We start from the raw sequence: 22,643 nt of genomic DNA on the forward strand, positions 1-22,643 counted from the left end.
CCTGCCTCCCAATCCGTCTCTCTCTCTCTCTCTCTGCCTGCCTCCCTCCGGGTCTCTCTGCCTGACGCCTCCCTCCGTCTCTCTCTCTGCCTGCCTCCCTCCGTCTCTCTCTCTGCCTGCCTCCCTCCGTCTCTCTCTCTGCCTGCCTCCCTCCGTCTCTCTCTCTCTCTCTCTGCCTGCCTCCATCTCTCTCTCTCTCTTGCCTGCCTGCCTCCCTCCCTCCGTCTCTCTCTGCCTGCCTCCGTGGCCCCTAACTCTGGCCCTGCCTCCGGCTGAGAAGCTGCCTGCCTGCCTGCCTCCCTCCGTCTCTCTCTCTCAGCCTGCCTCCCTCCCTCCGGATCTCTCTGCCTGCCTCCCTCCGTCTCATCTCTGACCTGCCTGCCTCCCTCCCTCCCTCCTCTCTCTATTGCCTGCCTCCCTCCCTCCCTCCGTCTCTCTCTGCCTGCCTCCCTCCCTCCGTCTCTCTCTCTCTCTGCCTGCCTCCCTCCCTCCGATCTCTCTCTCTCTCTGCCTGCCTCCCTCCCTCCGTCTCTCTCTCTCTGCCTGCCTCCCTCCCTCCGTCTCTCTCTCTCTGCCTGCCTCCCTCCCTCCGTCTCTCTCTCTGGTCTGCCTGCCTCCCAGCCCTCCGGGAAAACGCTGCTGCCTCCCTCCCTTCTCCTCTCTCTCTGCCTGCCTCCCTCCCTCCGTGACTCATTCTAGCTGCCTGCCTCCATCCCTTAAACAAAGACATCCCTCCGTTGTCATTCTCTCAGCCTGCCTCCCTCCCTCCGTCTCTGGACCACTCTCTGCCTGCCTCCGTCTCAGAGGTCTCTTGCCTGCTGTCTCTTCTCTACTGCAGACTGGACCCGTCCTGCTCGGTCTGGGAGCATCTCTCTCTCTCTGCCTGGGGAAGACAGTCCGTCTCTCTAAGGTAACTATTGCCTCCTTAATCCGTCTTCTCTCTCTCTCTGAATGACAAAGCCCCCCTCCGACTGGTCTCTCTCTCTGCCTCCCTCCCTCCGTCTCTCTCTCTCTGGGAAAGTCCCTCCCTCCGTCCTGCTCGGTCTGGGAAGCATCTCTCTCTCTCTCTGCGTAATTTAAAAAAAGCCTCCCTCCCTCCCTCCCAGACCTCTCTCTGCCTCAAACTCTCTCTCTCACAGAGTGTGAAGGAAAGTCCCTCCCTCTCTCTCTGCCTCCCAGTACTAATTAAGCCTCCCTGTCTAATGTATAAGCCTAGAATCACAAAGGAACATGTCAGCTTAAGAGTTTTGAAAGGGGCTCAGGCTACCTCCGGCTGGTTCTGGTTGTCACAGTGCAGTTTCACAGTAGGTTGAACATAAATGTAGTAGGAAACTAATATATCTATTCCCTCCGTCTCTAAGCCCTCTCTCTGCCTATCCCTCCCTCCGTCTCAAACATCTGCCTCCGCTTTAAGATGCCTCCCTCCGTCTGTATCATTTAGCCCTTTGTTTTGAATTTTCTGCCTGCCTGCCTCCCTCTAAATAAATCCCTCCCTCCCTCCGATCTCTCATCTCTCTCTCCCTCCGTCTATGAATCCGACTCTCTCTCTGCCTGCCTCCCTCCCGTCTCTCGCGCTGCCTGCCTGCCTCCCTCCCGTCTGGCCTGCCTCCCTCCGTCCGTCTCTCTCTCTCTCTCTCTGCCTGCCTCCCTCCGTCCGTCTTGAAGTCTCTTCTGCCTGCCTCCCTCCCTCCGATATAAGATCTTTGCCTCCCTCCCTCCTTTGTTGTCTCATTTTGCCTCCCTCCCTCCGTCAGTTCTTGCAGTCCCTTACCTCCGCTCTCTGCTGAGCTACCTTCAGTCTCCCTGAAGCCCTCTGAGTGCCTCCCTTGAGTCTTGGAGCTATAAACTAATATGCCTCCCTCCGTTCTCTCTCTGCCTCCCCCGTCTCTCTCGCTTTAGCCTCCCCCGAGAAGACTCTTTGAAAGCCTCCCTCCGTCTCTCTCTCTTCAGCCTCCCTCCGTCTCTCTTCTGCCTCCCCCGTCTCTCTCTCTCTCTGCCTCCCCCTCCCTCCGTCTCTCTCTCTGCCTCCCTCCCTCCGTCTCTCTCTCTGCCTCCCTCCCTCCGTCTCTCTCTGCCTCCCTCCCTCCGTCTCTCTCTCTGCCTCCCTCCCTCCGTCTCTCTCTCTCTGCCTGCCTCCCTCCCTCCGCCCTCTCTCTCTGCCTGCCTCCCTCCCACCCCGAGAGCTTCTCTGCCTCCGGGGTGGTGGCACCGGGATCCTCATCCTCCCAAGTCCGGTCATTCTCTCTCTGCCTGCCTTCCCATCCGTCTATCTCTCTCTGAATTCCATGCCTCCCTCCGTCTCTCTCTGCCTGCCTTTCCGTCTTAACTCTCTTCTGCCTCATTTATCCCTCCTCTCCTCTCTGCCTGCCTTCCCTCCGTCAATCTCTCTGCCTTGATAAGCCTCCCTCCCTCCCTCCGTCTCTCTCTCTCTCTGCCTGCCTCCCCTCCCTCCCCCCTCCGTCTCTCTCTGCCTCATTCCCTCCCCTCCCTCCGTCTCTCTCTCTCTCTGCCTGCCTGCCTCCCTCCCTCCCTCCCTCCGTCTCTCTCTCTCTCCTGCCTCCCTCCCTCCCTCCCTCCGTCTCTCTCTCTCTGCTGCCTCCCTCCCTCCGTCTCACTAACTCTCTGCCTGCCTCCCTCCCTCCTCCAAGTCTCTCTGCCCCTACCTTCCGTATCCTCTCTCTCCCTGCCTCCTCCCTCCGTCACTTCTCTCTGCCTGCCTCCTCCCTCCGATCTCTCTCCTCTTCCCTCCCTCCGTCCTCTCTCTCTGCCTGCCTCCCTCCCTCCGTCTCTCTCTCTCCTCCTTCCATCCTCCCTCATCTCTTCCCTCTGCCTGCCTCCCTTCCTCCGTCCTATCTCCTGCTTCCTGCCTCCTCCCTCCGTCTCCTCTCTCTTTGCCTGCCTCCCTCCCTCCGTCTCTCTCTCTCTCTCTCTCTCTGCCTGCCTCCGTCCGTCTCTCTCTCTGCCTGCCTCCCTCCGTCTCTCTCTCTCTCTCTGCCTGCCTCCCTCCGTCCGTCTCTCTCTCTCTCTCTCTCTCTCTGCCTGCCTCCCTCCGTCTCTCTCTCTCTCTCTCTCTCCTGCCTCCCTCCGTCCGTCTCTCTCTCTGCCTGCCTCCCTCCCTCCCTCTCTCTCTCTCTCTCTCTGCCTGCCTCCCTCCGTCTCTCCCTCTCTCTGCCTGCCTCCCTCTCTCCGTCTCTCTGCCTCGCTCTCCGTCTCGCTCTCCGTCTCTCTGCCTCGCTCTCCGTCTCTCTGCCTCGCTCTCCGTCTCTCTGCCTCGCTCTCCGTCTCTCTGCCTCGCTCTCCGTCTCTCTGCCTCGCTCTCCGTCTCTCTGCCTCGCTCTCCGTTGCTGTGTTTGAGTTGGCAGGCCAGGTCTCTGGTAACAATGGCACACAGGGTTCTGACTCAGTATTAATTAGAAAAGGAAGTGAGAGCTTCTGATTTGAAGACTTAGTTTGTTTTGATATGTGATCTAATATGACTGTGTGTAAGTGGAGCCGTGATGAGGAGGAGGAAGAAACATTCCCCTTGGGGGAAATAAATGATAAGGGAGGGACATTCTTACTGTATGGGTATTATGGAGACAGTGAATATGATAAGTTTAAACACTTTTGTCCCAAATGGCACCCTATTCCCTACATAGTGCACTACTTTTTGACCAGGGCCATAGGATATGGAGATATATATATATATATAGGACGTTTTCTACATAGGGAAAAATGAAACATTGAGTCACTTAGACCTCCAACACACACCAACAGATGCAGTAACCCTGGTTACAGACACCATGGAATAACAAACACAATACAAATCATATTTCCATATGGTTTTCTCATAAACATGACCTCAAAGTAAACCCAATATAAAAACACCCACAGGAGTATGACTATTATAGCCACAAACCAATAGAAAAACAGTCAAACACACACCTGGGTTAAGCCCCGCTCCACCACGGTACAGTTAGCTAGTGGCCACAGACCATAATGGTGTTTGTAGATAGCAGCCTCTACATTATGAGAACAACAGTCCCAATCTTTGTGGATGTGTCCCAAATATCAACCTATTCCCTTTATAGAGCACTACTTTTGATCAGAGCCCTATGGGCCCAGGTCAAACGTAGTGCACTATAAAGGGAATAGTATCCATTCACATCCTGTGTTTTCTCAGCCACAGACCACAGCCCTGTCTGTCCACCTGGCCCTACTCTTGGCCTGACTCAGCAGCCTGTTCAAGTCTGCCATCCTGGGCTCAGCCCATTAAACAACTAGTCCACCAGGGAACAATGCTTGGAAGTGAAACTATGCACCTAAGGAAAGTCTTATGAAATCAACAAATCAGAGTGAAAAACGAATGGCATCATTAAACTCTTATCAACCCAGGGTGAGGAGGGCAAGGCAGCAGTGGCCCAGAATGCTAAGTAAGCTTTATGTAACATTACAGACCACAGCCTCTGTAGCCAATACACAATGAATAACAACCAAAAATTTCATATTTGACCACTGACTTAGCTCACACATGCTCCTACTGACTGGGCTCACACACATAACACAACCAATGAGGGAGTTAGTGGGGGAAAATGCTGACTGTGCATTAGATCCCTCTAGGTCCCTCCCTCAAAAACAACTTTAATTCAAAATGTAATTTGTTAACCTTAAGCCCTGAGAGAACAAATGATTCTGTCTTTCCAGGAAATGTCTTGAGACTTACCCTCCTGCTGCCCCGAGGGAGTCAGAGGGGGTGACGGAGCCCCAACAATACTCACTCTGAGGGAGGCAAGCTGAGGGTATTAGTTCTATGCCACCCCTCCACACACACCAAGTCACTCTCTCTGTAGGATCAGCTCTCACATGGTTGGGATAATCTGGCAGACAGCAGGAGAATGTGTGTGTGTGTGTGTGTGTGTGTGTGAGAGAGACGACGGGAGCGTTGGATCTCCATGGGGGCGATTGCCAAGGAGTGTGGATGCCTGTAATGGTACATACTGCCTGGGGCTACCAGTAAACCTGCCCCAGCCTCTCAGTATTACACAACTAGCCTCTGACTCCCTGCTCCATCTGTTGCCCCCATGGCCCCTAACATCTGGCCCTAGGGCTGAGAAGCTCCAGGTGATCCTGTCGAACTCATTCAGTTCCCAAATGGCACCCTATTCCCTATAGTCCACTACTTTTGACCTGGGCCCAGATCTCTGGTCAAAAGTACCCTATAGGGAATAGGGTGCGTTCTCAACCTCATACAGACATCCTGACGACTGCACCATGATCTAGCTGCCCAGACAGTAATGTACAGTAGCATGGAGGTGTACAGGTACGCAGGCTAACAGAGACCCTCACAGCACTGCATGGGAAAACAGAGTAGCTTTCTTCTTTCGTCCAGGTCAGAAATGAAAAGGGTGAAGCAAAGAGTGACTCATTCTGAAAGAGCATTTAAACAAAGACATCAAGTTGACATTCCAGACCTATTCACTGGACCACAAAAGCAGAGGTCCTTCCTGTAATTACTGTACCAGACTGGACCGGTCCTGCTCGGTCTGGGAGCATGGGAATGGAGGGGTGTTGGGGAAGACAGTCACTAAGGTAACTATTGGGGCTTAATGCGTAATTTAAAAAAGGCAACGGAATGACAGCAAGCCCCCCTCGACTGGGAGCATTCGTACAGTAGAGCTCAGGACCGACCGATCCACAGACCACCCACCTCAAACTCTGATCACAGAGTGTGAAGGAAAGTTCAGTACAGTACTAATTAAGCCATGTAATAATGTATAAGCTAGAATCACAAAGGAACATGTCAGCTTAAGAGTTTTGAAAGGGGCTCAGGCTACCTCAGGCTGGTTCTGGTTGTCACAGTGCAGTTTCACAGTAGGTTGAACATAAATGTAGTAAGAAACTAATATATCTATTAACCCCGTAGGTCTAAGCCCTTAGATCGCAATATCTAGGAAGCAAACATATGGAATTGCTTTAAGATGGTCATGAAATGTATCATTTAGCCATTTGATTTTGAATTTTAGGCCCCCTGTAGGTATAAATAAATGATTTGATGAAACATTGAATTTGGTCATTACTGGTAAATCCCATATAAACGTATTGAATAACACTCATTAATGGCAAAAACAGAAAGTCTAAAAATGAATCATAAGAGACAAGGTTTTGAAGTGTCTTCTATATCTGAAAGATATAAGATGTTTGGTCAGGTTATTTGTTGAACATTTTACTCCTCTGCAGTTCTTGCAGTTTTTACAGCCAGGTGCTGAGCTACCTTCAGACCACTCCCCTGAAGCTTGAGTGCATTGAGATTGGAGCTATAAACTAATATGTCCCCAAAGGTTCGGTCTGGACAGTCGGTTTAGTGAGAAGACCTCTTTGAAAGGAGGACATCCGCGACAGAGAGTTCAGACGACAGCCGTAAAGTTTGGGGATGTCGTAGAGCTAAATGTGAGAGTCTCCCGTTTGGTGACATATTCGTTTGTAGCTCACATGGTTTGGGTTTTACAGATGATTTAGTGATGATTGTCTTGTCTGGATCCTCTCATGTGTACAATCACAAGCCTCGTGTTAAGGAAGAATAACACGTAAACTTCATATCACCGGAAAGAAGGGATTGAGATGTTGCCACTACAAGATGGTAAGTCTCTAGCATAAACACATAGATAGATATTCAATATTAAAAATGACTTCATCTGGACTTCAAGATCTTCTGACTTCATGGGGCTAATATCTTTACTCATATTATTTGTCTAACTAATAAGTAGATTCTATGTCTTTCTTTTGATGGGGTGTCAGGCAAAACAATTATTCAGGGGAGGGGACTAAGATGTTCCAAAAGCAAGGAAACCTGCTGTTTTCTCACTGTAAAAGGCCCGTTCCAAATCCACTCCTGAGAAGGTAATTGTGTGTTAGTCATTCTCTCCATGGAGGGAAATGTGTATTTATTATTATTAATCCTGCAGAAGCGCGGGCATGCCCTGGCACAATGACTGCCACAGGACAGACAAATAAATACCACAGAATTGTTGGAGTAACAGGCAGGGAAAGGACTGGACAATGACCACACGGACACACACACACACACACACACACACAGGAGAGACCTCAGTAAGGATGAGGTCATTATCAGTGTTTGACCTTTACCCATACAAACACTCATTGGTCTTTAGGAGTTAAGACCCATCAGAGGATAAAAGAAACAATGCAGGATTTGGGGAGGGGATACAAGGTATTTGGCAAACTGTACTCCACTGCTACTATCAGCCTAGAGACTGAGGTATAGCGCTATACTAAGCTACTAGTACCCCTGTGGGGCTGCAGCGCTGGTTCACATAGCAGGAGCAAGGCTGAGAGGACTGAGGATGCCTGGGAGAGTCGACAGGAGTGAGACAATGACGGGAAAGCTGTGACAGCATCACGGGCGGCGGCCTGGGTGATATATGGCAGCCGCACGGCCAAATTGCCTTCCGCGAGAACAGGAGAAGAGGGGGGGAGAGAGAAAGGGAGGGCCGAACAATTGGTTGTCGTTGTGCCCCCCCCCCCCCCCGGCTCAGCGCTTGAAAAGAACTCCTCCTGAGCTCTCCAGCCATCTCTGACCTCTGCCTCCCTTCAAACTACAGTGGCCAGGTAGTGACCTAATAGTAGCTTCCCTTATATGGCAAATCCACTACCACTGATTTGCAGGGATTTTGTTATCTGATATTTTTCAGTAGCATTGTCCCAGCCAAGATCCAGTCTAAACCAGCTCCTGTGTATAGTCTAATCAAATAGAGAAGCAGTAGTGAGGTGGTTTATGAGTAAAGCCCCACACAGGATATGACTGCAGGGTCCCAGACACAGAGGATAAACTCTCCAATATATCCTGTTCAGGACTACTTATGAGTTACAGACCACTGTGACCTTAGCCAGGGAAACTGGCACTACAAAAAAAAGAGGAAAGGAGAGAGAGCAGGAAGAACAAAGGAACATAGTAAGAGGAGTGGAGAGAAGGAGAGAACAAAATACAAGGATGGAGAGAGAGCAAGAGAGGTTTGTTCAGAGGTTGATAAGCTTATATTGAGCAGGGTGGCAGGCTGCGTCTTGTCAGTGGTATAGTCTTGACACATTGCAGGAAACGTATATTGTTCTATACAAGCTGTTTCCCCCTAATAATACGGAGGGAGCAGGGCTGAGGGCAGGGGAACACAATTATATGAAAGGACAAACAATGTAAAAACGGTGAGAAAGTGGCGATCGAAAAACAAATAAATATCAGGGGGAAAACACAAGAGTCATTAATCATTCTAAAGCCGAGGTCTTTTTGTGGCAGATTCTTGGCCACTGCCTCTCTGACGTCAATAGAAGGACGGGTACTCAATGAAGTACCTTAGTCCGTCTAACAGGGGAGGGGTACTCAATGAAGTACCCTAGTCCGTCAAACAGGGGAGGGGTACTCAATGAAGTACCCTAGTCCGTCTAACAGGGGAGGGGTACTCAATGAAGTACCCTAGTCCGTCTAACAGGGGAGGGGTACTCAATGAAGTACGAAGTACCCTAGTCCGTCTAACAGGGGAGGGGTACTCAATGAAGTACCCTAGTCCGTCAAACAGGGGAGGGGTACACGATGAAGTACCCTAGTCCGTCTAACAGGGGAGGGGTACTCGATGAAGTACCCTAGTCCGTCTAACAGGGGAGGGGTACTCAATGAAGTACCCTAGTCCGTCTAACAGGGGACGGGTACTCAATGAAGTACCCTAGTCCGTCTAACAGGGGAGGGGTACTCAATGAAGTACGAAGTACCCTAGTCCGTCTAACAGGGAGGGTACTCAATGAAGTACCCTAGTCCGTCAAACAGGGAGGGGTACTCAATGAAGTACCCTAGTCCGTCTAACAGAGGAGATGTGTTCTACTACCCTAGTCCGTCTAACAGAGGAGAGGTGTTCTACTACCCTAGTCCGTCTAACAGAGGAGGGGTATTCTACTACACTAGTCCGTCTAACAGAGGAGGGGTACTCAATGAAGTACGAAGTACCCTAGTCCGTCTAACAGGGGAGGGGTACTCAATGAAGTACCCTAGTCCGTCAAACAGGGGAGGGGTACTCAATGAAGTACCCTAGTCCGTCTAACAGGGGAGGGGTACTCAATGAAGTACCCTAGTCCGTCTAACAGGGGACGGGTACTCAATGAAGTACCCTAGTCCGTCTAACAGGGGAGGGGTACTCAATGAAGTACGAAGTACCCTAGTCCGTCTAACAGGGGAGGGGTACTCAATGAAGTACCCTAGTCCGTCAAACAGGGGAGGGGTACTCAATGAAGTACCCTAGTCCGTCTAACAGAGGAGAGGTGTTCTACTACCCTAGTCCGTCTAACAGAGGAGAGGTGTTCTACTACCCTAGTCCGTCTAACAGAGGAGAGGTGTCCTACTACCCTAGTCCGTCTAACAGAGGAGGGGTACTCAATGAAGTACCCTAGTCCGTCTAACAGAGGAGAGGTGTCCTACTACCCTAGTCCGTCTAACAGAGGAGGGGTGTTCTACTACCCTAGTCTAATAGGTGAGGGGTGTTCTACTACCCTAGTCTAATAGGTGAGGGGTATTGTACTACCCTAGTCTAATAGGTGAGGGGTATTGTACTACCCTAGTCTAATAGGTGAGGGGTATTGTACTACCCTAGTCTAATAGGTGAGGGGTATTGTACTACCCTAGTCTAATAGGTGAGGGGTATTGTACTACCCTAGTCTAATAGGTGAGGGGTATTGTACTACCCTAGTCTAATAGGTGAGGGGTATTGTACTACCCTAGTCTAATAGGTGAGGGGTATTGTACTACCCTAGTCTAATAGGTGAGGGGTATTGTACTACCCTAGTCTAATAGGTGAGGGGTATTGTACTACCCTAGTCTAATAGGTGAGGGGTATTGTACTACCCTAGTCTAATAGGTGAGGGGTATTGTACTACCCTAGTCTAATAGGTGAGGGGTATTGTACTACCCTAGTCTAATAGGTGAGGGGTATTGTACTACCCTAGTCTAATAGGTGAGGGGTATTGTACTACCCTAGTCTAATAGGTGAGGGGTATTGTACTACCCTAGTCTAATAGGTGAGGGGTATTGTACTACCCTAGTCTAATAGGTGAGGGGTATTGTACTACCCTAGTCTAATAGGTGAGGGGTATTGTACTACCCTAGTCTAATAGGTGAGGGGTATTGTACTACCCTAGTCTAATAGGTGAGCGGTATTGTACTACCCTAGTCTAATAGGTGAGGGGTATTGTACTACCCTAGTCTAATAGGTGAGGGGTATTTTACTACCCTAGTCTAATAGGTGAGGGGTATTGTACTACCCTAGTCTAATAGGTGAGGGGTATTGTACTACCCTAGTCTAATTGGTGAGGGGTATTGTACTACCCTAGTCTAATAGGTGAGCGGTATTGTACTACCCTAGTCTAATAGGTGAGGGGTATTTTACTACCCTAGTCTAATAGGTGAGCGGTATTTTACTACCCTAGTCTAATAGGGGAGCGGTATTTTACTACCCTAGTCTAATAGGTGAGCGGTATTGTACTACCCTAGTCTAATAGGTGAGGGGTTTTACTACCCTAGTCTAATAGGTGAGCGGTATTTTACTACCCTAGTCTAATAGGTGAGCGGTATTTTACTACCCTAGTCTAATAGGTGAGCGGTATTGTACTACCCTAGTCTAATAGGTGAGGGGTATTGTACTACCCTAGTCTAATAGGTGAGGGGTATTGTACTACCCTAGTCTAATAGGTGAGCGGTATTTTACTACCTAGTCTAATAGGTGAGGGTATTGTACTACCCTAGTCTAATAGGTGAGGGGTATTGTACTACCCTAGTCTAATAGGTGAGGGGTATTGTACTACCCTAGTCTAATAGGTGAGGGGTATTGTACTACCCTAGTCTAATAGGTGAGGGGTATTGTACTACCCTAGTCTAATAGGTGAGGGGTATTGTACTACCCTAGTCTAATAGGTGAGGGGTATTGTACTACCCTAGTCTAATAGGTGAGGGGTATTGTACTACCCTAGTCTAATAGGTGAGGGGTATTGTACTACCCTAGTCTAATAGGTGAGGGGTATTGTACTACCCTAGTCTAATAGGTGAGGGGTATTGTACTACCCTAGTCTAATAGGTGAGGGTATTGTACTACCCTAGTCTAATAGGTGAGGGGTATTGTACTACCCTAGTCTAATAGGTGAGGGGTATTTTACTACCCTAGTCTAATAGGTGAGGGGTATTGTACTACCCTAGTCTAATAGGTGAGGGGTATTGTACTACCCTAGTCTAATTGGTGAGGGGTATTGTACTACCCTAGTCTAATAGGTGAGCGGTATTGTACTACCCTAGTCTAATAGGTGAGGGGTATTTTACTACCCTAGTCTAATAGGTGAGCGGTATTTTACTACCCTAGTCTAATAGGTGAGCGGTATTTTACTACCCTAGTCTAATAGGTGAGCGGTATTGTACTACCCTAGTCTAATAGGTGAGGGGTATTTTACTACCCTAGTCTAATAGGTGAGCGGTATTTTACTACCCTAGTCTAATAGGTGAGCGGTATTTTACTACCCTAGTCTAATAGGTGAGCGGTATTGTACTACCCTAGTCTAATAGGTGAGGGGTATTTTACTACCCTAGTCTAATAGGTGAGCGGTATTTTACTACCCTAGTCTAATAGGTGAGCGGTATTGTACTACCCTAGTCTAATAGGTGAGGGGCATTGTACTACCCTAGTCTAATAGGTGAGGGGTATTGTACTACCCTAGTCTAATAGGTGAGCGGTATTGTACTACCCTAGTCTAATAGGTGAGGGGTATTTTACTACCCTAGTCTAATAGGTGAGGGGTATTGTACTACCCTAGTCTAATAGGTGAGGGGTATTGTACTACCCTAGTCTAATAGGTGAGGGGTATTGTACTACCCTAGTCTAATAGGTGAGGGGTATTGTACTACCCTAGTCTAATAGGTGAGGGGTATTGTACTACCCTAGTCTAATAGGTGAGGGGTATTGTACTACCCTAGTCTAATAGGTGAGGGGTATTGTACTACCCTAGTCTAATAGGTGAGGGGTATTGTACTACCCTAGTCTAATAGGTGAGGGGTATTGTACTACCCTAGTCTAATAGGTGAGCGGTATTGTACTACCCTAGTCTAATAGGTGAGGGGTATTGTACTACCCTAGTCTAATAGGTGAGGGGTATTGTACTACCCTGGTATAGCAATCTATTAAACTGGCAAACAAACATTGCGCAAAGGACAACAAGTAAACCCAAGATGAGCAAATCACAGTCAGACATTTTTTCCCCCTTTAAAAGTCAATTAAATTGATGCTTAGCGAAGGGTAATTGGAAAGGCAAAAAAAATACAGCTTGGTTCCATGGTTAAATAAGGACCTGTGATAGTGAGTGCCCCACTCCACTTCCTGCCTATAATGACTTATCCAGGAACTCACTACCATTAGCCTGATAGACTGTGTCAATTATGCCATCCCTGTTTAATCTAAGTGTGCTGGTAGGCCCATGTGGGAATTCATAAATGTTGTTTGTGGAGGAGCAGCTGAGGTTTGTGTGAAGCTGTATGTGAGTTTGTGATGTATTACAGTGCACATCTGTGTGTTGGCTATCTATTCAGTTTATTCTAATTACTTGTTAACTGACACTTGTTAAGGGAACGCTAAGTGGACCATGGGAACCAATTGGACAAATAGACAGTTTTAAACAGTTGAGCAGGAAAGGGTGTGAGACGTTGCCAAAGCATATCGTCTCTCCCTCTCTCACCCCAGCCCCTGTGGCTGTCAGAACACTCACCCTATAGGATAGGGTAAAAGCCATACTGAACAAAAATATAAACACAACACGTAACAATTTCAAAGATTTTGCTGAGTTACAGTTCATAAAAGGAAATAAGTACATTGAGAAATTCATCAGGCCCTAATCAATGGATTTCACATGGTGGATTCCAACAAAGCAGCTGTACAGTGACTGAGTCTGCCATCCTCCACTGGAGCCCAGCTAGGAGAGCCGTTCCTGCCCTGAGTGCCAGGCAAGCCCCACTCCGGCCCCATACAGGCCGGGGCAGAGGCCCCCCCACTGGGGGAAAAGACCAATGTCTCGGAGGTCTGAAAGAAGTGCTGGTGGGGGGGTCTGGGACTGAACATACACTACTAGCTGGGACTGGACTGTCAGTACGATGATTAGATAGGGGAAATACAGTACAGAGTAGTTACTGTACAGCTCAGGCAAAACAAAAGGGCAGAAGTTAGACAATAAGATATTCACTGTTGATTATATTGGGTGGATGTCACCAAATTATTATATAAGATGTGTACACACACACAACGATTCAGCCCTGTCCGGATCTGGTTGCCATCTCTCCCACCACAGAGAGAAAGGCACTGTTTGATCCCAGACAGAAATTTAAACAAACAGACTCAAAAGGAGCAGAAACCAAAACATCTAATCATCAGGCAACAGAACAATTATTGGGTGGGCTGGGTGGGTGGAGAAGAGGGGGATGTGGGAGTGATATCACAGAAGCAGGAAATCCTATTTACACAACCTTATTCTCCTCTGCCTAGCGTGGGCGATATCATCTTAAAACACCTCTCCTGGTGTGTGTGTGTTGTGTGTTTTACAGGGTCTAATGCATGTGAGATGAAAGGGAGCCCAGAGTGTAACCTGTCTACGATAACACAAAGGGTCGAACAAGGGTGTGTGTGTGTGCATATTATGTCAGACCAGACATCAGAAAACTGAGAGCGTGCAGGCAGGCAGACACCTGGGTCTGCTCCAATAGGAAGCATCTGGGAGGGGATACTGACCAAGATGTGTGCTTTCTCGCTCTCCCTCTTCTCTCTCCTTCCCTGTCTCTCCCTTTCTTTTCTCTCTCTTGGCTCCATATTTTCTCTTTCTGCACTTCTAAATAATCCTGCTATTGTCTAGCAGCAATCAAGCTGCATCATCACAAATGTACACACACGCACACAAACAACAGGCCAAATGTGCGTATTCACATACAATCACAATGTCCGACTTGGATAGCTGCCTCTGATTATTATTCTATCATCTACGTTGTAATGAATGCTCCATATGGCTCAGGACACAAACAAGAACAGCTAGTGAGGCTGATGCAGCTCACAACATCCTGGCAACAACCTCATCTCACATTCCACCGGTTCCATCATGATATTAGTGAAGGGCCATGCTATGTTTTTACACCTGTGTTTAAAAAGGGATTTAAACCTAAGGGAATGAGGGAAAACTATTGAATATGTGGCATACTTATGCACGTGTGCCCAACTCACCCTCCTCTTAAGGCGGTCTCTCTCTTTCAGTGTGAGTGTGTCAGCCTTAGCGATAACAGGGACGATGTTGACCTTGCTGTGAATGGCCTTCATAAACTCCACATCCAGAGGCTTTAGACTGGACAGATTCAGAGACAGGTAGAAATTTAATACAGATAAATAATAGATAGAAAGAAATAAGTGATTATGTTACCACTACCCAGTCTAAATAGTGATGTGAAGTAGAAGTGTGTGTGTGTGTTACCCGTGTCCAAAAGGAGAGATGAAGTAGAAGTGTGTGTGTGTGTTACCCGTGTCCAAAAGGAGAGATGAAGTAGAAGCAGCAGTGGACTCTGTTGTCTACGATGTGTCTGCGGTTCAGGCCACTCTCATCATGAAGGTAACGCTCAAACTGGTTATCTATGTACTGGATGATGGTCTTAAAGCTGAGGACACACACACACACACAAACACACACAGGACACAAACACACATCAAACACAAACCAACCAGAGACATTGTGTGAACTTGAAGACCACCTCCAGAAATAGATGTTGGGTCTTTGTAGCCTTGGCAGTATATACACTGTCTATACTTACGAAGTGGGTGCAACTCAAAAGTCTAAGCTTTTTCTCCTCACCTTTCATACTTCATCTACACTGATATTAAAACCAGGGATAACAGATAGCAACATGGAGGAAAGGAGACCAGAAAGAGATGCAGCCTATCTCTGCCATCTGACCTGCTTTCTCTGATTACTTCCTGCAGGGCCACTAGGCGTGGTCACATGGTATTTAGCAACAGCTTCCCCCCAAACAGGAGTAACATCAACAAAGTCTACTTCCCAAATGGCACCCTATTCCCTGTATAGTGCACTACTCTGGTCAAAAGTAGTGCACTATATAGGGAATAGGGTGCAGATTACCTCTGACCTATATTCACGTCACCCAGTTGGACCCAGGCAGTGTTGTGGTTCATTCCGTATCGACTCCAGACAACTCAAGCCACTACAGTGAATAAATGCCTTGCCAATTCAACTGAGAGGAATTGAAATGATCCCAATTCTGGATCTTAGCATATCCTGATTACCTGCTACTGTTGCCCCTTTATTGTCACTAACGCCACTGAGCTGCTAAGCTGCTTTATTGCACTCAACCCTTAGACCACTGCCAGTGGTAACAACCCTGGTTTTTACTTCTATCTTCTTCATCTTTAACTCGGCATTGTTAGCAAAGGACCCGGAAGTAAGCATTTCTCTGTTAGTCTACACCTGTTGTTTACTAAGCATGTGACCATTTTTCTATGTCGACTCTTCCACAGGCATGTCAGGACAATCAACAGGAAATGGAGCTGGGAGGTGGAGGGAGAGAGGGAGGGGAAGAGCACACACAGCAGCTGAGGGGGCAAGGGAACAGGAAGAATCACTGTACCTGCCATCATCAACTGTTGTACACACTCATACACACAGACATAGCTACACTCATACATAGCTAAACTCACTCATTCATTTTCTGACATTGAAATCCTTGGGACACTCACTACAGAGTTCCAAACTGCCTCTGGAAGCAACGTCAGCACAAGCCTAAGATCACCATGCAAAATGCCAAGTGTCGGTCAAAAGTAGTGCACTATATAGGGAATAGGGTGCCATTTGGGATGCAGATTACCTCTGACTTATATTCACCCAGTGCTAGAGGCGTCATTACAGACCCTGGTTCGATTCCAGGCTGTAACACAACCAGCTGTGATTGGGAGTCCCATAGGGCGGCGCACAATTGGCCCTGGATCGTTAGGGTTTGGCCGGGGCAGGCTGCCATTGTAAATAAGAAGTTGTTTTTAACTGACTTGCCTAGTTAAATAAAATAAAAATCACATCCCCCAGTTGGACCCAGGCATTGTTGGGGTTCATTCCATATCAACTCCAGACGAATCAAGCCACGACATTGAAAAAATGCCTTGTCCAATTCAACTGAGAAGAATTGAAATTAAATTGAAATGGAATGATGCCAATATCTTTTCATAATATAATCTTTGAGAACTAACAACCACCAAAATAAAAATCTAGGCAGTCAGGGTGAATTTAAAATTAGAACTATTCAGTTGTATTGATTTAGTTATTACGTTTGAGCAAAATAACAAAATGTATGGAAATTAGCGTGAAAACGTTCCCATTTCCATGGAAGAATATAGAATCACCGGAAATTAGCTTTAAAACTACAACATTTTCCATCAGGTCCATGGCAAATGTGTAGAATTGCAGGAAATTAGCTTTATTACTACAAAAATGTATCTCAGATCCATTTGTAGAATTGCAGAAAATTGGCAAAACAAAAAGATTTCTCTACACCGCCAAGACGGGGGTGCTCTTAAAGGCCCAATGCAGAAGTTCGCTCTCAATATCAAATCATTTCTGGGTAGCAATAAAGCACCTTACTTTGTTTGTTTTCAACAGTCAAAGAAAAAAAAATTGTTTCTTAGGAAGAGCAATTTCTCAAGCAAGGATTTTGCTATGACTGTCTGACTGTCTGGGAACGGTCTGAGTAGGGAGGAGAAAACTAGCTGTTATTGGTAGAAAGTTCAGTTATTTTTTACTCTCTTTCTTATTGGTCAATTAACTAATTTACCAACTGGTGATGTCACCAGGCAGGCCAAAACTCCATCCAGCTCTAATTTCAGGCAGTCTTTTCAAACAGCTCTTACAGTAAAATGGTATTATCATCATTTTTACAATTTTACAGTATTCTTCCAACCTCAGTGTAGAAAGGTATATAAAACATAGGGAAATCACGTTTTTGACTGCACTGGGCCTTTAAATTCAGCAGCGCTGACACGCCGTCGGTACCCATTGTCACACCCACCACCTAAGCGCCTTTTTGATCCCGAAAAATCCCTGCACACAAACAGACAAAAGGGAGGAGGCTAAGGAAATGGTGAACGGGTGAATGAAAGATTGGGGAGGTGAGGTCGGAAAGAGAGGGTGGGGGAGGGAGGTGAGAGGGAATTTGAGAGAGGGAGTAAAAGAGGATGGGAGTACATGAGGGAAAACAAGTGGAGGGGGACTCAGAACAGGAAACAGAACAAAATATGAGAAAACTCCTCTGTTTCTCTGTGAGACAGATCTGTGTGTATGTCTCACCAGCCATACACACCCACCTAGACACCCCCCCGCACCCACACCCACCAGTCCTGGCTGTTGATGGCATCTCCGTATCCGGGGGTGTCGACCACAGTAAGGCGGAGCTTCACGCCCCTCTCCTCAATCTCCACCGTACTGGCTTCTATCTGCACCGTCCGCTCAATCTTCTCTACAGAGGGAGAGATTACATATATAATATTTTGTTTAACACACTAGGTTAAGCTGAGAGATGTCCCGGGGGACACGGCCTAATGATAAGTACACTACCGTTCAAAGGTTTGGTGTCACTTCAGAAATGTCCTTGTTTTCCATGAAAACATACATGAAATTAGTTGCAAAATGAATAGGAAATATAGTTAAAGACGTTGACAAGATTATAAATAATGATTTTTAAATTGAAGGACACAATTATTATTTCAAACTTTGCTTTCGTCAAAGAATCCTCCATTTGCAACAATTACAACCTTGCAGACATTTGGCATTCTAGTTGTCAATTTGTTGAGGGAATCTGAAGAGATTACACCCCATGCTTCACCCCAAAAGAGTGATAGCCTTCCTTCTTCAAGATCCCTTTTACCCTGTACAAATCTCCCACTTTACCATCACCAAAGAACCCCCAGACCATCACATTGCCTCCACCATGCTTGACAGATGGCGTCAAGCACTCCTCCAGCATCTTTTCATTTTTTTCTGCTTATCACAAATGTTCTTCTTTGTGATCCGACCACCTCAAACTGAGATTTGTCTGTCCATAACACTTTTTTCCCAATCATCCTCTGTCCATTGTCGATGTTCTTTTGCCCATCTTAATCTTTTCTTTTTATTGGCCAGTCTGAGATATGGCTTTTTCTTTGCAACTCTGCCTAGAAGGCCAGCATCCCGGAGTCACCTCTTCCCTGATGACGTTGAGACTGGTGTTTTGCGGGTACTATTTAATGAAGCTGCCAGTTGAGGACTTGTGAGGTGTCTGTTTCTCAAACTAGACTCTAATGTACTTGTCCTCTTGCTCAGTTGTGCACCTGGGCCCCCCTCTCCTCTTTCTATTCTGGTTAGAGCCAGTTTGCACTACTCTATGAAGGGAGTAGTACAGAGCGCTGTACGAGATCTTCAGTTTCTTTGCAATTTCTCGCATGGAATAGCCTCCATTTCTCAGAACAAGAATAGATTGATGAGTTTCAGAAGAAAGGTCTTTGTTTCTGGCCATTTTGAGCCTGTAATCAAACTCACTAATTCTGATGCTTCAGATACTCAACTAGTCTAAAGGCCAGTTTTATTGCCTCTAATCAGCACAACAGTTTTCAGCTGTGCTAACATAATTGGAAAAGGGTTTTCTAATGATCAACTATCCTTTTAAAATTATAAACTTGGATTAGCTAACACAACGTGCCATTGGAACACAGGAGTGATGGTTGCTGATAATGGGCCTCTCTACACCTATACTAGATATTACATTAAATGTTTGTTTTTTTGTTTTTGTTTTAAATCAGATGTTTCCAGCTACAATAGTCATGTACAACATTAACAATGTGTACACTGTTTTTCTGATCAATTTGAGGATATTTTAAATGGACATTTTGTTTTTGCTTTTCTTTCAAAAACAATGATATTTCTAAGTGACCCCAAACTAGTTTCATTACTTTTCACATCAAAGCTTCTGTTCCTTGTGACTCTAAAGCCTGCCTAAGCCAAGCCTCTGGACAAAATATCCAAGTTGAAAACAAACCCAGGCAGCCCCTAACCCCTTCTGCAGATCTTAAGGCACTGGACTGTTGTAAGCATCCTTATGGAAAAAACACATGAATTTCACATGAATGTAAAGTGCTCACATATGACCTATGTGACAACATGTAAAACAACATGTGATAACATGAAACTACATGTGAAAACATGTGAAGTGTTCCAAAAATACGTTTTCAAATCATGTGTTTTTTTGTAAGATCAATACTGCAAAAGCCAACACCATATTGCTAACACCTATGCAATCCCTTCAGAACTACAAACACAAAAGTGGTAGGAGCTGGAGGTTGTTTTCCAGACTGGCAAATAATCTAAATCATGAGGAGGGGATGGGCCTTTGAAAGACTAATACAAACGATCACTCTTAACATTCCACTCCAAGCAATACTATACTGGAGACAGCAGAACAGACATTTCTCCATTATTAGTGAGTGAGTGTGAGAGAGTGTGTGTGTACCTGCGGCCCCAGGGATGTATCGCTCTGGGTAGAGGTCTGTCAAAAACAGGCTGTTGATCAGCGTAGACTTGCCCAAACCAGACTCTCCTGCAGAAATAGGGACCGGGCGTGATCATTCTAAGATCTAAACATCTAAAAGGTTGTGTCCCAAATGGCAAATGGCACACTACTCCCTATATGGTGCACTACTTTTGACCAGGGCTCTGGTCAAAAGTAGTGCACTATATAGGGAATAGGGAGCCATTTGGGAAACAGCCCTCAACTACACAACAGCATTCTGGCACAAAATAACTACTGTGTAGGCGAGTTTCTCTTGAACTGACAATGTAGGTGAATAGGCCATACTCACCAACGACCATGAGGGTGAACTCAAATCCCTTCTTCACTGACTTCCTGTGCACCTGGTTGGGCAGGTTGGCAAAACCCACATATCCTGCCGCCTCGGGGAACTGACAAACACATGGTTATAATGGTAATGCACTATAACTCACTAGGATTTGCATTGAAAGGTCTTGAATTGTTTCTCTTCCCTTCCCCTCTCTATCTGTATGCGGGTAATGTTTATTGTCCATCCTGATGCCTAGTCACTTTATCCCTACCTGTATGTGCACATCTACCTCAATTATCTTGTACCCCTGCACATGAACTTGGTACTGGTACCCATGTGTATATAGCTAAGTTACACATTGTCTATTTATTCCTTGTGTTATAATTATTTTTCTCTCTGCATTGTTGGAAAAGTCCCATAAGTAAGCATTTCACTGTTAGTTTACACATGTTTTTTATGAAGCATGAGACAATATATCGATCTCCTCCCTGACATTCTTAATCTCCAGCCTTTAGTAGATGTGTGTGAGAGATGGCTGGTGTAAATTCAGATTAAAATGGTGGAGATAATCCCAAAAGCAATAAATCTGCCGATGAAACAGCTGTGTTTACACAGGATGTCCTCTCTGAGTGCCTGGTTTAGGCGTGTGCATACTACAGAAGTAGGGGTACACTCACCTTCCCTTTCTCTGCAGACTGAGACATGGTCACTGCTGCTGGTCGCCTGAACCTGCAACCAGAAACATAAATATCATAAGTCACTCAACACTAACATTAGCCTGGGTGCAAGTCTGTTTATGCTTTAGTAAACTTGTTTTTGTTGTTGGCAAGGTAACAATGTAGCGTTGTTTAAGCGGAAGCAGACTGGCACCCAGGCTCTCTCGCCATCTCTGCTTGAGACAACAACTGTATAAATCACTCACCACCAGGCCTACACTCAACTCTTACTACAGTACTACCTTTAACATGTAGTAGCCACTCTCACCGACATTCTGAATAATGACAGCATCCACACTAGGGCACTAAGCTCACATCTAGTCCCTCATGGAAATCCCCATTAACTGTATCACAGTCAACTGAATGAGCAGAAACAGGGTGGACAACAAGTTGGTTCCCAGACCTCCACTAAGAACCAGGTATGTTCAGTTAGGCTCCCGCTGCTTTACTCTATGGCACTACTCGGATGAAAGAGAAATGATCCTGAATGATAAATGATCACATAATTGCCACCAACCTGAGCCCTGCGCTGTGTAAAAACACAACCTCCATTTGATCATAACACACTAGGCACTGACTGACAGGTTGTGTGTGATAAAGCAAAATGGGAAGAGATGACAAGCACAGCCAGACTACTGAACCCTGTTATAAAACTTTATTTGAAAAACACAAGAAAAGAAATGTAACAAATATTTTTGAGGAGTGTGTGCCATATGACACTTTAATATTGTCTTGAATCCATTAAAGAGTGATGAAGATTTATCTATTGCAGTTTTGTGTTCAAGACCACCTAAAGCGAGACCAATTCAAGACCAAGACCGGAGCAAGACCGAGACCATAAAAATGCGAGTCCAATTCAAGACCATGTATTTCTGCATTCATATTTTAGAACATATGGATTCTTTAGACATTCAAATAGTGAAAAAATGCATGCCGAGGGAAATAAAGACACTAAAATGCATTACTAACCCAAACACAGTGGGGAACAATGGGCCTTCAGAGAAGGGCTAGGAATTTATAAAATAATACAAATAATAAGAATAATTATATTACTCTTTTCAATTATTTTCTGATTTAATTGCTTCAGTTTGTTAGAAAGGAAAGGGTTAACACTGAAGAGAAAAAATATATCCAATCAGGATCGTTCTTTGCTGGTCTCTGGAGAAATAATTCTAGTTTGCTAAGTTAGCCAATGGATAGGCCATCAGAAAGGCATCTGCCATTCAACTGTATTAAGGCAGAATTTGAGTGACAGTGGAATGAACCAATCACATTGGCTTAATGGGTGGTACTGTTTTTACAAAAACTTATGGAAACGTCTGCCTTCTTGAAGGCCAACGGGTCACTGTGCAATAGCTTTTCTTGTCGGCTAGTTTGCAGCGGCTGCAGCAAGTGTTATCTAAGAGGATGTTTTATTTTATTTTTTTCACATTTATTTAACCAGGTAGGCTAGTTGAGAACAAGTTCTCATTTGCAACTGCGACCGGGCAACCATAAAGCAAAGCAGTTCGATACATACTACAACACAGAGTTACACATGGAATAAACAAACATACAATGAATAATACATTAGAAAACTCTGTATACAGCATGTGCAAATGAGGTAGGATAAGAGAGTTAAGGCAATAAATAGGCCATGGTGGCAAATGAATTACAATAGAGCAATTAAACACTGGAATGGTAGGATGTGCAGAAGATGAATGTGCAAGTTGAGATACTGGGGTGCAAAGAAGCAAGATAAAAAAATTTAAAAAATCACTATGGGGATGAGGTAGGTAGATTGGATGGGCTATGTACAGGTGCAGTGATCTGTGAGCTGCTCTGACAGCTGGTGCTTACGTTATTGTCAATTTGTTAGCTTCTCCCTTTTCAATAATAACTTTCAACAAGAAGTTCATTTTTAAATTATCATCATCTGGTGAGTGGAACTGTGTTTAATATTGCACTGTGCTTGCTGTTAGCCACCTCTTGGAAAATAAAACATCGTTGCATTTGAAACATCGTTGCTATGAAGTGG

General features: G+C 45.9%; 1 protein-coding gene across 2 annotated transcripts in view; it reads right to left on the reverse strand.

Moving 5' to 3' along the window:
- zgc:63587 (uncharacterized protein LOC393431 homolog) overlaps positions 1–22,643 on the reverse strand; it is a 49,036-nt gene that overhangs the window by 18,317 nt on the left and 8,076 nt on the right. The window contains exons 2-7 of one of the 2 annotated variants that reach the window (XM_064937002.1): positions 20,588–20,639; positions 19,932–20,031; positions 19,583–19,669; positions 17,434–17,557; positions 14,564–14,698; positions 14,274–14,391 (exon numbers count right to left, since the gene is read on the reverse strand). In XM_064937002.1, coding sequence (XP_064793074.1) covers positions 14,274–14,391; positions 14,564–14,698; positions 17,434–17,557; positions 19,583–19,669; positions 19,932–20,031; positions 20,588–20,614 — 591 coding nt within the window. In that variant the 5' untranslated portion in view covers positions 20,615–20,639. The other variant, XM_064937003.1, reaches the window with a different exon arrangement.

The sequence above is a fragment of the Oncorhynchus masou genome, chromosome 25 (genome assembly GCF_036934945.1).
Source record: "Oncorhynchus masou masou isolate Uvic2021 chromosome 25, UVic_Omas_1.1, whole genome shotgun sequence".
NCBI classification, from domain to species: domain Eukaryota; kingdom Metazoa; phylum Chordata; class Actinopteri; order Salmoniformes; family Salmonidae; genus Oncorhynchus; species Oncorhynchus masou.